The following is a 15772-nucleotide window of genomic DNA, read 5'->3' as shown; positions in this document are numbered from 1 at the left end:
ATGCAAAAAGCTTAGGTGCCAAAAGTGAAATAACGAAAGCTCATCAAAACATTACAAAAGGTATCATGTGCCTCTGAGCTTATTTTTTATTTAATATATTTGTAATTGTTTTAATTATAAAGTGTAATATATTATCCTTGTAAAGTAGAAATACATTATATAAAGCAAAAAATTAAAGCTCCTTCCCATCCTACTTCCCAGATCTCAGTATTATATCATACAGTATACATTTCTTTTTCCATTTTATTAAGAAAAATTTCAAACATAGAGAATACTACAACAAATCCATACAAACCCAAATAAAAGCGAACTTGATATAAGAATTTCAGGCATTTCCCTGGTGGCGCAGTGGTTAAGAATCCGCCTGCCAATGCAGGGGACACAGGTTCAATCCCTGGTCCGGGAAGATTCCACATGCCTCAAAGCAACTAAGCCCGTGTGCCACAGCTACTGAGCCTGCGCTCTAGAGCCCTCGAGCCACAACTACTGAGTCCGTGCGCCTACACCCCGTGCTCCGCGACAAAACAAGCCACCGCAATGAGAAGCCCGCTCGCCGCAACTAGAGAAAGCCTGCGCCCATCAAAGAAGACCCAACGCAGGCAAATATAAATAAATAAATAAATAAATGTATTAAAAAGAAAATAATTTCATTAATTTATTTAGGAGATACAAATACATACCATCCCCTATTTTTTGAAAGTTCTGCTCTTTGAAAGAGATTCAGGAGATTTGAAACTGTCACTTCTGAACTAAACTGTTGTTTGAAAATCTAGAGAGAAAAAAATACCCGTAAGTAAATTTTTGCTTGCTTCAAATATGGTGCTTGTTAAACGAACTTTAAAAAATTATGAATTATAAAGAATTTATCTCCCAAGAATTCCAGTATAATTTAAAAGTTCTATGAGACCAATTTCTTAAAAGTGCCATTCAGGATCCAATTTCCCAGGATCCCTACGTATTTACTACTGATAAAAATTCACAAAGCACTTTTCCCTTTTAAAAGAACTTCCAAATATATAAAGTTGTATAATCTAATTACTCCCATGTGCTTTCCCCAACCAGGCTTAAGTCTATGCTCTCAACAGAACAAATTTCCAGTGAAAGCATAATTTCCAAATATGTTGCTGCTTAGAGCAGAGATTCATGTGAGAAGGGTAAGTAAATATTTACAAACAAAACATGCACGTCAATGAACAACAAATTCACTCACCTCAAATGCACTTATAGCTGACAAGACAACGTCTATGCTATCATCACCTAATCGGGTTAAAATAGCTTCTTTAATGAAAGACTCATCGATACTCTCCTGAGCAAGAGAAAAAAAATATTAATTTAGTTGTTGCTAAAACCTCTGAAGACTTTACATTAGAAAGGAAGTATGGTTTTGTGAAAAGCACTCCAGAATTCCAGTTACGGAACACAGGTTCTGCTGCCCCGGATGCGAATTAAAAACTAAGCACACTTGCATTGAACTAGGCAAACTCTAGAAGTCCTTTTTAGACGAATAATTGTTTGGTACAAACTCTTTCCAGTTTCCATTGAAAATATAATAAGATGTGCAATTAAAATACAATTTTTGCATTAAAGAGTTCATCTTGTTAAAATGAGAACCTAGATTTTGGAAGAGCACAAACTAAAGAACCAGAATGTCTAAGTTTAAATCCCAGTTCCACCACTTACTAGCTGTGCGACCTTGAGTAAGTTACTTAACCTTCCTAGGTCTCATTATTCTCATCTATAAAATAGGGCTAATAATAATACCTACCTCAAAGGGTTGTTACAGGATCAAATAATACATATCAATACTTAAAACAGTGCTTTAGACATAGTAAGCAGTGTTAAAAATTAGCTTTTAATTTTCAAGGTTTTTACAAGGATGATGACACGTGCTGATGACTGCAATCTGCCCCAAAAAGTTCATATTTTTCTTTTAAGTAACAAAAGAAAATAAAGCATAAAATCATTCACAGTAACAGAAAAATAAGACTGCTAACCAAACTGAATATATCTCTACCTGTAGGTGGTGAAAAGAAAAAAAACAAGTAAATAATCCCACAGAAAATAATGTAGGTCAGAAGGTTGGGAGAAAAAAAGTAAAATCCCTAAAGTTCACAAAACTGAAGTCAAAGTTTAATGCCAAATGCCAAAATTTTCTCAAAAGCTAATAAGTAGCCAAATAGCTCAATCTGGAATTCGAGAACAGAACAGAACCTATGTCCAGACATTAACAGAGAAGGGAAAAGGAAATCAAAGCATGCAAAGACAGACATTAACTGCAATTACAATACTAAAGCCTGTAAGTTGAATGTATACGCTGCCCTTCACTGAAAAAACTAACAAATCCAGAGGAGGACAGGGTAGGATGGGATTAAGAGTAAAAGCAGGAAGGATAAGAATGGCTTCAAGAATATTAGGAGAGGGCTTCCCTGGTGGCGCAGTGGTTGAGAATCTGCCTGCCAATGCAGGGGACGCGGGTTTGAGCCCTGGTCTGGGAAGATCCCACATGCCGCGGAGCGGCTGGGCCCGTGAGCCACAATTGCTGAGCCTGCACGTCTGGAGCCTGTGCTCTGCAACAGGAGAGGCCGCGATAGTGAGAGGCCCGCGCACTGCGATGAAGAGTGGCCCCCACTTGCCACAACTAGAGAAAGCCCTCGCACAGAAACAAAGACCCAACACAGCCATAAATAAATAAAAATAAATAAAAAATTAAAAAAAAAAAAAAAATAGAATATTAGGAGATTGTAAAGCAATTATACTCCAATAAAGACGTTAAAAAATAATAATAAATAAAAAATAAAAAATTAAAAAAATTAAAAACTAAAAAAAAAAAAAAAAGAATATTAGGAGATTCCAGGAATCCCACTTTTTATTCTAGGCACTGAAATCTTCCTATTACAACAAAGAACAGTATTCACTGAGTTTAATTATCCAACAAATCAATGAGACAAACCTACCAGCAATTTATGAAAGAAACATAATTTGTACCAGATCAGAAATGAATCAAGCCAAGCAATATTTTTCCAATTTGAATACATCTACCATTTTAAAAATTAAGTATAACTCTTTAAAAATATAAGAGAACAAAAATATTTTAAAATATTTTTAAAATTACAAATTGAAAAGTAAAAAAACTAAAAACAGTAAAATTCAAAATTAAATAAACTTAACGTGGTAATTATGATTAGCTGAAATTAAATTCTACTTGTAATACGAATCTGGTTTTAATGGCCATGACACAAGTTTAGAGTTCAGTGTGTTTATACTACTATGTGCTATGGAGAAACTAAACTCTGCTAGCATTTTTCTCTAACCTAGAAATTTTCCAAATATGCAAATGGTAATGCATGAGATGATTTTAGATATTACACAGATGAACATTCTTATTTCAAACTGTATTAACTACAGTAAAGTGTACATACAATTAGCACTTCAAACGCATGATTTAAAAGCTATGTGAAATAGATGAAGAGGATAATGAAGTATAAACTACTAGGTATAAATTAAGTTACAAGGATATAATGCATAGCACAGGGAATATAGTCAATATTTTGTATTTACTTTGTATGAAGTATAATCTATAAAAATACTGAATTACTATGTTGTACACTTGAAATATAATATTGTAAATCAACCATAACTCAATTTAAAAAAAAGAAAGCTATGTGAAAAAATGAGTCCATTTAAAAGAAACTAAAGAAAAATTTAAAAAAAAATTAACATCAGTGGTCAGCTAATACAGCAAAAAATTTGCTTGAATGACTAAAGTTTGGAAAATACTGCTCTATTTGAATCACTGCAAAGTCTTTGTAAAATATCATTTTGTTATAAAGGCTTTATTTACAAATTAAGTCAGCTTCTGTACTTACTACCAGAAGCCACCAAAATTTTAAAGACAAATGCAACTTGCAGGTACTGAAATCATGAACAGGGCTCCAAAAGCTATCATTCTGATGTCCCCAAATACGCTCATGTTAAACTTAAGACTATCAAATTCAAATTTCAAAACTAAAAAATTCTCAGATAATTTATGCCCCTCTGTAAATTAATCTATAAATCCCAGGTTGGAAAACTCTTAACTAAAGCTAACCTAATCATCTGCAACGTGGAAACATATACAGGTTAAAATGGTGGCTTCTGGCATGTATGGTCCTAAATCTTTGTCCAGTGAATGCCCATATTCTTTATTAGGCTTATCTCTATAATTAAACAGTATTGATTCTAGGTGGTAACTTCAATTTCTTATTCTAGAATTACACTGCTCATCATAAGGATAAAAACATCACAAATGAAGGCTATCTGACACAAACCTTTGATGTTGTCATGACATTTTTCAGATGATTAATGGCCAGAAGTCTCACAGGAGCAAGTGGGTGATTCAGACTGAGCATCAAGGAGGTATCAGAATCTGCTAAAAACTACAGGATTCAGCACAATTACCACATGATCTCGCCATTCAATCTGAGCAGCACATGATCAAGAAGAACCAGAGAAAACCACCCCGAGCTGCCCAACTTATTCAATAACCACCATCTAATTTCAGAAACCAAAAAGTAAACCAAACTGAAAGTAAAAAGTAAAGCAAAATCTTTGTCTCCAGAACATAGTATGAGTAACAGCAGATAAAAAAAATTTTTGTGAATGTTGTGATTTCATGTATACTTGTGCCTACACGTAGGTTTAAATTAGTGAAGTAATTCTATGAAGTAATTTTGTATTCTTTATGTATATCTGATTCCAAGGTGAAAAGCACCTAAGATAAATCACTGTATTAGCGCCTAAATGAAAATATAAATCAAAAAAATTGATCACTGAAGAGAATGCAATTCATCTAAATGATGTGACAGTGACACTCAAATTAGTGGCAACTTTATTTATGTATTGATAATTAGACTACGAAGGAAGTCTATCAACATATGATTTTGGAAATGAAATACCATTAAAGACGAAAGTCTAATTATGGAGGAGAAAAACCCAAACAATCATATTTCTCATCCTAACATTTATTTTCAAGGCTAATTATAAGAACTACTTAAATGTCTAACTTCTAGTATAAAGACTTAGGGCGAATCACCAGAAAATTTCTGAAGTTCTAACATAATCATGAAACAAAATCCACTTCCCTTTTCCTAATCAATGACTTAAATAGCCACACGTGGCTGGTGGGTACTGCACTGGAAAAATAAGGGTAGAGGAGAAAGATAAGGAACACTAGAAACCTAAGTTAGGCCATCTTTTGGTGATTGCTAACGAGCATCATATGCAAAATTTCCAAACAACGCTTTACCAGAAATAAGTGTCAGGTTCACAGTTATCTAAAAATTACTGTACCCTTCTCCAATTATTTAATTCCTGCCTCAGAGTCTTACTTCAGCTAACTAGGCAAACTGTATAAAATCTTCTCTCTCTATGAAACTTCCCAAACAGAAGTGAAGTAGCAAATTTCCTTCCAGAGCTCTTCAACTACCACACAAATACCCGTAAGTGTCATAATTCCCCTGAAAAAAAGTTACCTGATACTTTCCACCACTTGCAGAAAGAGAGATAAATTGGTGAAAAAGTTCCTGTTTTTTTAGGTCTGTAATTTCCTTTAGGCGTTCCTCTAATACGGCATCTAATGTTTTGGGATATCTGGGATGAAATTAAAGAATTAGTTCATTACTCTTAACAAAGTTATTAACCACACACACCGTATATGTATAAAAGAAAAAATATAATTTTTTAAATTACTGAGATTGAGACTTAAATTTTTGACAAATGGAATACGTAAAACCAAATGATATTGATCAAGTTTGTTACTACGACTCTTTCAACAACAAAAAGTCTATATAAAAAAAATTATACTCTCCACAGTCCCCACACAACCCCTATTTTCCCTTATATTTCAAATATATTTGAATCCTTTAATTGTCCCTTCCTCAAAGGTAGAAAAGAAGAACATTATCTTTACAATTCATTCACTATATTAAGTTGCAATTTGTGAATCATCTCTTTATAAAACAAGAGGTACACATTAAGAAGGGCACAAACACACACACAACTCACCTGTTTTCTACAAGTCTGATAAGTGGAAGAAACTGCTCATTAAGCAAAGATACTTTATTAGAATCGATTTCTTCCTGTGAGCTATATGAAATATACTCCTCAAAAAGAAGGCTGCAGAACAAAACAAATACCGCAGACATGAGAGTTACTATTTATTGAATACCTACTACATTCTAGGTGCTTTAGAAATATTCTCTGTCAGACCTCTACAAGATAGAAATTAGACTCATTTTACAGATACAAAAACTCAGACTAAGAAGTCTTATAATTTGCCTGAGGTCAAACAAGAACAGCAACAAGAGGCAATACTCAGTGAGCCCTACTGAGCCATGTAAAGTAGAGCAGGTTTTCCACCCTTGTCTGACTCCAGAGCCAAGCTCTCAACAGTACTTTGCATATTTAACCTCACTGAATTCACAAGCCAACTATGGGAGCAAGGGACACAAATGACACGCCCACCAGATAGGTACCTGCCCAACGATACACAATGGCAAACCGAGATCCACGCAGCCTGACCGTCAGAACTTATTATTCTACTAGCCGGAGGCGATAAGATTTAAACCTACATCCGACCACCATGACTACATTCTTTTCACTGCATCGAGTTGCCCTTCAAATAAGAAAACGGGAGGCTGAACTATCTTTACTTCATGCCAACCCTCAGTATTAAGTTTCTAATTGATATTTACTGATTATCAACTGTGATGTATTGTTTCAGGCATTCTGGTCCACTTAGTACTAGAAAATTTTAAACAACCACAAATTACATGTAGTATAACCCAAATTTCGTTTCACTGTTAACTTTCCATGACCACATATAAGCACTAAAGACAAACAAGAGAAATTACATTTTCTGTTGTCACAATTATTGGACTAAGTATTTATAATTAGATGAAATGGCATGGACAAAGCAAGAAATACATTATAAAGGGATACTGGAAAACTGTTAGCCAACCCTGAAAAGTACACTAAGCCACAAAAATACAAATCAAAAGCATGTCAAAAGTAACAGCTTACCTAGCCAACAAATGGTCTAAGTTGTTCTTCAAGGATATATTTGTAAGTATGGCTTCTAAGAGTCTCCTATAGATTTGACCATCCATCTCTTCAGTTTCTTCTCCTTAGCATATATAACAAATTAAAATTGATTGGGGAAAACGTTTCCCGCATGTGTATGCTATTAAGTTTTTTTACAGCAGAAAATCTTTCTACAAGAGTAACTTTAAAACATGTACATAACGACATCCAGCTTTTTACCTATTTTCAAAAGTGTACTTCACCTGTTTAGTCATTTATATCTTTTCAAACCACTTTTGTATACATTACCCTCATTTATCCTTTACCTGATATTCTCTATATTTTTTAAAAACAAGTACTATCATGCCTCTCTCATGAATGAAACGGAAGTCCAAAGAATATAGTCTTTCCCCAGGCCACATTACAAGCGGTGAAGTTGGGACCTGAATCTACATCTCAATAAACTATCCTGAATACAGGCTAAGCTTCATCTCAAAGCCTCCTTACCGAACCAAGAGCTGTCATCTTCCATTCCACATTTATGAATGAACGTTAGCCCTGGCTTCATTACTCATCACCATCAGAACAGGAAAAGTACACTTTCATTCGTGCTAGTCATGTTTCTGAAACTCACGTTTAAACTGAGATGGAATTAAGCAAATCTTATTTTCCAATAAATAGACATAACTTTAGAAATGACTTTCTTAGTATGTCTTTCTTAGTCCAGTAGCAACAGGACCAAGTATTTCTTCCTTGTCTTTCTATATTTATTGAAGGGTGAAAAATGTATAATGCAAATAATTAACTTTTGGGCTTTTTTTAAATTTGGATTTGCATGAGATTTTCTTGGTCTTATATTTCCAGTGACTCAAGGGAGAAAAACTGTTTTGGCAACTGGATGTTTATTGTAAATGAATCACTGAAGTTCATTAAATACCTAAATGAGAAGGGAAAGTTTTACTGAGTAATGTGTTTTAATTGTTTTAAAATAATTCCAGTCTTTTTCATGTACAGACTGTGTGAGAACACATATTTTAAAAAAAAACAACACTGAGCATATTACTCATTTAATAAGGATTTCCTTTAAACCTGCTCCCCACCTCAAATGTTTCTCTATTCAGAAAAATAGATACATTACACAAAAACAATTAGCAGAAACTCTAAATATCTTCAAGATATTAACAAGGATGTGGTTCCTATTTTAAGAGAATCACAGCTGAGAAAGGAAGTTTCTGGACACAACATGTAAAACCACATACCTGTAACATGATTAACAATGGAGACAACCAGATGGGGAAGCATGTAACGCAGAAGAGGACTGATGTCGTATGTTTCAGAAATCCCGTGAAGTAGTGTAACAAGATCAGGAACAGTACATAAGTGAGGAAACGGCCTTTGAAGAAGCAAGACATAAGATGTTGACTTCACAAGTTAGACAATGAATGGCAATTTTTAAAAATAGTGTAAAATTTATCTTAGGAAAAAAACTATTCAAAATAACTTCATTCACTTGTAATTATTATCATTGCCAATTCAATTATACGTACTTTTTCCCCAGGCTCTCTGGCTTCTGTCTCTGCAGGAGCACTATCAAACAACCCAATCCATCCTTGATCAGAGAGGGAATTCTGGTCAGTGTTTTGATGATCTGTGAAGCCAAGGAATTGACGAAGGTATCTTCCATGGTCACTTTCACCGAAATCTGACATATTATCATGTACGTTGCAGCTCTGTAATCTGGTAAAGATGATTTCAATCCCTAAATATATTTTTAAATATAAGGAAGAAAAAGACAAACTGTGTTATTTTATCCTACCTAAAATGTTACTTTACTTTGACAAATTGGAAATGTCATAAATTAGAGATTAATACAACCTAACACACACTGAGAGTCAACACTCCTCGGAAGTGAAAAATCTAGATGTTGGCCCCTTTTCCTGAGGGGACATGGAAATGAGACAAGTCTCTTGAATGACAGACGGGATCTCAGAAGGTCTCCCAACTCAAACCTCCACTACACATCCTAACAGGAGCCAAGGAGTCTTCTTTTATATGAAAACATCCACCTGTGTAAGGGAGACTTCAGTCAGGAATAAAACAGTGCCTGATTAAAGACAATAATTTTGGGACACTGGTGGGAAGCAAAGCAGTTCCTCCACTGGGAATCTGGGACGGTGGGAGGCAACGAGGCACTTGGGGAGAAGAAACACTGAGAAGCAGAAGTCAATGCAAAAGGAATGGTAAGAGAGCCTCTGCCCTGAAGAGATTTTCTAATCCATTCTCTTTCCACTGAGGTAACATGAATCTGGGAGAAGATGGCAGGGCCAAACAGCGAACATTCATCCCTAAGGAGCCCTAGCTAAGATCCCACTCTGGTAAGTTTTTAAGAAGTCATATTTTTTACCTATAAATTAAATCTCATTAACCACCTGAAATAAATTATCAATGTAAAAACATTGATGTCTAAGTGAAATTTTCAAAAGCAAGAAAATTCCTTCAGGTACAAAATAATCTACTTTACACATGAGCGGGGCCAACCTTTTGAACATACGGGAACAGCTTGGCGACTATATTGTCGGATAAGTCCTCAGCGGTCACCAGAGCAGACACGATGGTAGAAGCATAGAAAGTTAAGAGCACCCTCATCTGAGCTGAGCTCCCAGGATACTCAGCAAAAACCTGGAAAAAAAACCACAAACCACACACAGTTTTAAGAGTGAAAGGCCAATCAGATGAAAGTATAAAAATATTTACAGCTCTCCTCAACTACTTCAGGCTGACACTTTAATTTTACCATATGGAACATTACATAAACACATCTAATAGTTCAATTAAATATGACAAGAATGAACAACCTTCCTGACATTTTTAGATTATGTCTTTGTTTAAACAGTCACTGTAAATAGGATCTGGCAAGGAAGAGAATAATTTATTTTTGTAGAAAAACAGCTTTGGTGATGAAAGACTGATCAAGCTGCTCATGTGCCAAAACAGCAGTTCCTTTAAAAAAAGGGCACTTCTTCAAAGTCCCACTGTTATTAGAGAAGGCCTTCATTTGTTTTCTCTATGAAGAGGAAGCAACCTTCTAATGGAATTTTACGTTCATGAAACAGTTTACTACTCACCTTCACAGATCTTGTCACCAGACTACAAATGAAATCCATGAATCCAAGATCTTTGTAGCAGTGGGTAACCAACGTTCCTTTAGCTAAGGGCACTCCAGATTGCTATTATAGACAGAAAGAACCAGCTATTACTTAGGACATTCATCAACTCATCATTATTTTTAAAGTACCTTCCAAAGTAACAGCTTCAAACTGCTGCAGTTCATAAATACGAAATATAGTCTTTCCTCATCGCTGTTGGTAAAGATGAAATTAACACATAAAATTGTGCAAACTTTAGAAATTCAAGAGAAGGCCAAGCAATGAGTGTGGAGGTACTCGGTGAAAAACGCTCACTTATCACGTGTTGCACTTTGATATGTATTTATCTAAATCTGGATTCTCTAGATTCTCAGTAACTCTACTGGTTAAATTTGGTTTTTGAGCCAATGTGATATGGTTCTGTCGCTGCTTCACAGTAACACTAGTAATAGAAACAGAGAGGAACACGGTCAGCTTATACTGCTCTTCCCACTGCCTAGCACTGCGCATGGCATGTATTAGTGCTCAATAAATTTTGAATAAATCAATGAAAAAATAATTTGAAGTGAACTTTAATAGGTAAGGGGGGTTTGGATACCTGAAACAAGTGTGCCTAGAGAACAGCAGGGTCTGTGTGTAGACTAGGGGAAAAATAATTTTGATGTTGTTAGCAGAGTGGACGTCGAGTAGTTGGATTAAGAAGCTTTATTTTAGGTTGGCCTTCTCTTCCTGAACATTCTTTAAGTTCAAGTGCTTTACATGCAAACACTTAAAATTTTCTTCTAATTAAAAATTCCCATTCCCTTTCTTTTTACTAATTCTGACCATGGACCTCCTGTCATCACCCATCAAGTTAACTCATTCCACAGGCCCAGCCTGTTAACCTACTTTCATCCCCATTTGCCCTCCTGCTGGCCTGAATCGCCGTGTTCAACATTCAGTAAAATTCTTGCTAACAACATACATCTACTTTCCTCTACTATAGATGCAAACAAAGTGATAATGGCAAGTCAGTTGTTTTACTACAAAATCATGCTATCTGATCTCAGCCAGAGCTTTCCTGTAAGACAACCATCCTATTATTCATCTGTAAATTAATTTTCTAGCATCTTCTTCACAACTTTAATAATTTCCGGAAGTCCTTCAAGTATCCTTATCCTTTTAATTTTTGTAAGTATTTTATGCATTTCTTCACCTCTAACTTGTTTTAAGCTTCTCAGTTCCAAAATTTAAAATGCCAGACAGCATGGTATAGTGGAAAGACAAGCTTTACAATCAGATCTGGATGCAAATCCCAACTCTGCCACTTTAGAGTTACATGAACTTTGGCAAGTAACTTAATTCTCTGAACCTGTCCTCATCTGTAAAAATAGAATTTTGTGAGAATCCAAGATAATAAAATACAAATTGCCTATCCTGATATCAGGTACTAAATGAAAGCCAGCTATTATTCATAACAGTTTCAACTGGAAGTTAGGAAATAAAAGTGATGGAGGTAATACTTGGTCTACTCTCAGGAGCACCAAAGACTTAATCTTTTCCAAATTATACCTTTAATGAAGGTTTGCAATGATTATAAGATACATGTCATTCAACAAGCATACCTTAATTGGCAATAACCAGAACCACTTGTGCTTTGAATTATTAATTTTTAGAAGCTGTATAACCCGCACAAATATTCTTGTCTCGTGGTATGGGAGAACACAGGCAATGAGGCTATCCTGATTATAAAGATGGATATGGAACCTGGGGGAAAAAAAGCAAACAATTCTAACTGACACAAAACTTACAAGCGTGTATTTCCTTATGTGTCCAAACGGTGTAACAATGAGCTAAACCCACTCAAAGCAACCATACAACTATAAGCAAGGTATAGCGCACTTAAAGCATAGGCATGAAAGTACTCAACAGGGTTTGCCAATTCTCATGCAGTAGCATTTGAAAATATTCACTATCAAAATTGACATCCATTCACTTTCTCTCAACTTTTTTTACAATCCATTATTACATTAACATGACTTTGGGATCAATGCAGTCAAACCAACAGAAAACCAAACTGGTCAAGTAGGCAGCAACACTCGGCTTCTCTCCATGCTCCAAAGTTCACCTTCCACAGCTCAGTTTCCTCACCTCACCTAACTATCATAATCCTAAAACCAGAAGACTAATTATAAAGAAAATCATATTACCTTCTTTGAATTAAAAAAAAAGATCAAATTACAACCATATTTAATTTGTCTATGAACTTTACAAAACTTGGTATTGGTCATGCCACCCTAATAACATAAGACAGATTTATTAATTCTGTCAGATCCATTACATCCTGTCTAGCCTTTAAGATCTAGCTCAAATGCATTCTTTTTCAAGATGCTTTTCTTAATTCTCCCAGCCAAGTGATCCCTCTTACATCTGTCTTAACTCTCCTATCCTTTCACCTGTACCTTTCTTACAGTACCACACCCCTTGCCTTTTATTAGTTCTATAATATGGCTTTAATACTAGCCAAGACATCACTTTCTCCATGAAGCTTTCCTCAACTACTTCAGGCAGCACCACATGCCCCAAACTTTGTATACACCCTTATTGTGGCATTTCTTTCAAAACAGTAAGAAAGGGCAGCCTATTCATCCTTGTATTGAACTTAATGTTTGCTAAATAAATAAGTTACATGAATATATAAATGTAAAACCAAACGAAAAAAGTACTCCTTACAGTAACGATCTATTTGGGGTAAATTAAATGCTAGAAGACAGAGGGAAATAGTACAGGTTTGATTTTTTTTTGACTGATGAATCTAATGATATGATAATGAGAAGACCCAGGTTACACTTATGTTTTCTCAATGATTCACTGGCTTCCCTTACCCCCACGCCTCTAATTAATGAAGTGGAAGCCTTTCTACTTTTAAAACATACCTAGGAGAAAAAATTAAAATGTGTCAACTATGATGTAATACCAGTGTAATGCAAATAAATGAGAAAATAAACTGAATAAACCTACTGAGACAATTTCCAAAGTAGAGTAAAGATCAGACCTTGGAAACAAAATTTGCATCTCTGCTTACCAGTCATGTGACTCAGCCAACTTAACTCTTCTACACCTGTCTTCTCAACTGTAAAATGGGGATAAGAGAAGCATCTCCCCACAGGAATGTCGTGAGTGCTGAGATAATGCACGCAAAGTGCTTACCACAAGGCCTGGTGTATAAATGTTCAATACACATTAGCTATTATTGTTTTTCTTAAGTTATGGTATTTTAGAGAATACTCTTACCCTGTTCCCAAACCATTCTTTTTGTTACTTTGGCAAGAAGTTTAATAACACCCTTTGCCCCAAATATGCAGTAACAATTTGTAACGGCAAACTGACACGAGCCCCTCAGAACTAATGAGGCTAGACTATTCACTCAAGATCTTCAGTAGTTCTACTTCTCAGTATCAACAGAAATGAGTTCAACAGTAGAAGGGCATGCTTACCTCACCCAATACAAATCGTGTTAATCTCTTAATACACCTGATTTTTCAATTTTAAACTTTAAATTTAAAAAGATCAATGTTATTAGCCCATAATTATTTCCGTAATTCCATTTGCTACCTGTGGATCAACCACTCCAGACACTTCTGTGCCGGCTTCAGCAGGAAGTAAGGAGACAGGTGGATAAGAAATAATGAAATGTTTTCATCCAGCTGTTTGTTCACTGCTTTGGTCTGAACGCTCCGCTCCAAGGTTTTTGCTAGCTGGCTGAACAACGGTGCTTCAAAACGCTCAAAGGAAGGATCGATACCAAGCAGCTCTTCCAGGCCAGTGCATCCTAGGAAAAGGCCACTTTATTTAACAATTCTTTGCGAGCAAACTCATCTCACCCCTCTTTTACAGTGTTACTTTTGCCTAAAACTCTCTGAATTCTTTTAGCATATATCATCTGTAATACAGTCCCAAACATAGATTTCTAGTTTCCAACACAGAGAATAAATCTCATCTCACCAACTAGGAGAACAGAAATACCTTTTGGCAGGGGGCCTTTTTTCTTTTTTCAATACAATACAATTTCAATACAATAATTAGGCCAGTCCTAGGAAGGCTCCTCCCCTACCCTCCAGCCACAGCCTCCCGCCCCTTTTGACTGTTCCTCCTCTCTACAGCTTAGATGACCCCCCAACCTTGTTTATCACCTGTGACATTCAGATGCCGCTGCCTATATACATTTCACGCATCTAGCGCATGGCTTTTTGTTATTCTCTTTCCCTTAACAACGTAAGTCAGGTTAGCAAGTTAGAAACCGCTAAGGAAGAGGGCGGGTCAGAAAAGAAAACAAGAAAATACACCAACATCCAGGAAACACACGCTTCCCAGAGCTTTCCTAAGTTAAAGGGTAGCTCACCGATGGCAAAGGCGGTGTCCCTGTCGATGGTGGCCGCTTCCTTGGGGTCAAACAACAAAGAGGCAACTTCGTCTCTAGATAAGAGGCTGGGATCACTTTGAGGGAGGGCGAGTCGTTGGAGCTGCTGGGCTAAGGACGTCATCTTTCAGGCCAGCGGATTTCTAAACACACAGGCTAAGAAACATAACCCCGTGAGAAGCCTCTACAAAATTAAGAAGGTGGCTTAACGGTAAGCAGCAAATGCCTCACGTACAAGCAACTTTCCTCCGTACTCAACGCGGCCGCGGACACATCACCTGCTGCCCAGGGACTCGCGGACGCCGGAGGTGCAAACACTAAAGCAACAGCGTTAACAGCTAATTACAGCCCCGGGGGCCGCGCCGAACGTTTCTCAGCCCCGACTCCGCGGAGACTCGAAAACCAGCGGACACCTTACGCTTCCCTGTATACCAACCCGACCCACAGCTCCTGCTCACCCGGAGCTCCACTTCAGTCAGGACTCAAAAGCCAGCGAATCTTCACAGCAGCTCCCACGTGGTACCAATAAGTCCAGCTCTCGCCCGGAAATGTGGAGCACTCCTCGCGCGAACTTCCGGTTTCAGGCACTACGGCAAGTGAAGAGGTACAAGCTTGCCCGAATGAGAAAAGGCGACTCCGCCCCCAGACGGCAAAGCCCCGCCCCTCCGCCGCGCCGGACTTCAGGCTCAGAATCTGCGGTCCGCTAGCTGGGAGATAGTGGTCTGTTTTTGGCTTGTGGCTGGAAGTTTCAGTTTCTGGGCGGGCCTTTTGTGAGCTTTAAGGTTCTGTAGCCGGAATCATTCATTCAACATACACGTATCCAGCTTTTACTAGGTACCGGCAGCACCGCGCAGTGGTTAAAACTGTGAGCTGTGAAGTCACAGCCCGGGTTCGTATACCCGCGCTAACGCCTTTGGGCGGTGTGAGCTACACCGAATTCTCATCTCTCTGTTTCTTACCTCCTCTATAAAACGAAAAGAAGCTGAGAATTTCAGGCGATGAGCTACTGATCGCGGTGCGAGCCGCTCCGCAAATTCTGGACACAACCGTCCTGGGGCTTGGGGGCCATCCCTTCCTCCACTTTGCATTCTTGGAGGCCACGCATTGCTTTTTGTTTGTTCGTTGGTTGGTTTAAAATAACCCTGGTGAGAAGTAATTTACAAACGAA

General features: G+C 37.0%; 1 protein-coding gene across 4 annotated transcripts in view; it reads right to left on the bottom strand.

Moving 5' to 3' along the window:
- Positions 1 to 15167, bottom strand: part of HEATR1 (HEAT repeat containing 1) — a 70486-nt gene extending 55319 nt beyond the window's left edge. For 3 of the 4 annotated variants that reach the window (XM_082407556.1, XM_082407557.1, XM_082407554.1), the window contains exons 1-14: positions 15063 to 15167; positions 14587 to 14760; positions 13800 to 14016; positions 11810 to 11951; positions 10185 to 10286; positions 9598 to 9738; positions 8607 to 8818; positions 8319 to 8452; positions 7060 to 7162; positions 6043 to 6153; positions 5511 to 5628; positions 4308 to 4415; positions 1211 to 1306; positions 681 to 769 (exon numbers count right to left, since the gene is read on the bottom strand). In XM_082407556.1, coding sequence (XP_082263682.1) covers positions 681 to 769; positions 1211 to 1306; positions 4308 to 4415; positions 5511 to 5628; positions 6043 to 6153; positions 7060 to 7162; positions 8319 to 8452; positions 8607 to 8818; positions 9598 to 9738; positions 10185 to 10286; positions 11810 to 11951; positions 13800 to 14016; positions 14587 to 14728 — 1715 coding nt within the window. In that variant the 5' untranslated portion in view covers positions 14729 to 14760; positions 15063 to 15167. Of the gene's footprint in view, positions 1 to 680; positions 770 to 1210; positions 1307 to 4307; positions 4416 to 5510; positions 5629 to 6042; positions 6154 to 7059; positions 7163 to 8318; positions 8453 to 8606; positions 8819 to 9597; positions 9739 to 10184; positions 10287 to 11809; positions 11952 to 13799; positions 14017 to 14586; positions 14761 to 14839; positions 15033 to 15062 lie in introns of those variants that run through there. The other variant, XM_082407555.1, reaches the window with a different exon arrangement.
- Positions 15168 to 15772: the final 605 nt, after the last annotated feature.

This window comes from Balaenoptera borealis (genome assembly GCF_965194805.1).
Source record: "Balaenoptera borealis genome assembly, chromosome: 10".
NCBI lineage: Eukaryota > Metazoa > Chordata > Mammalia > Artiodactyla > Balaenopteridae > Balaenoptera > Balaenoptera borealis.
This window is presented reverse-complemented; position numbering and strand designations above follow the sequence as displayed.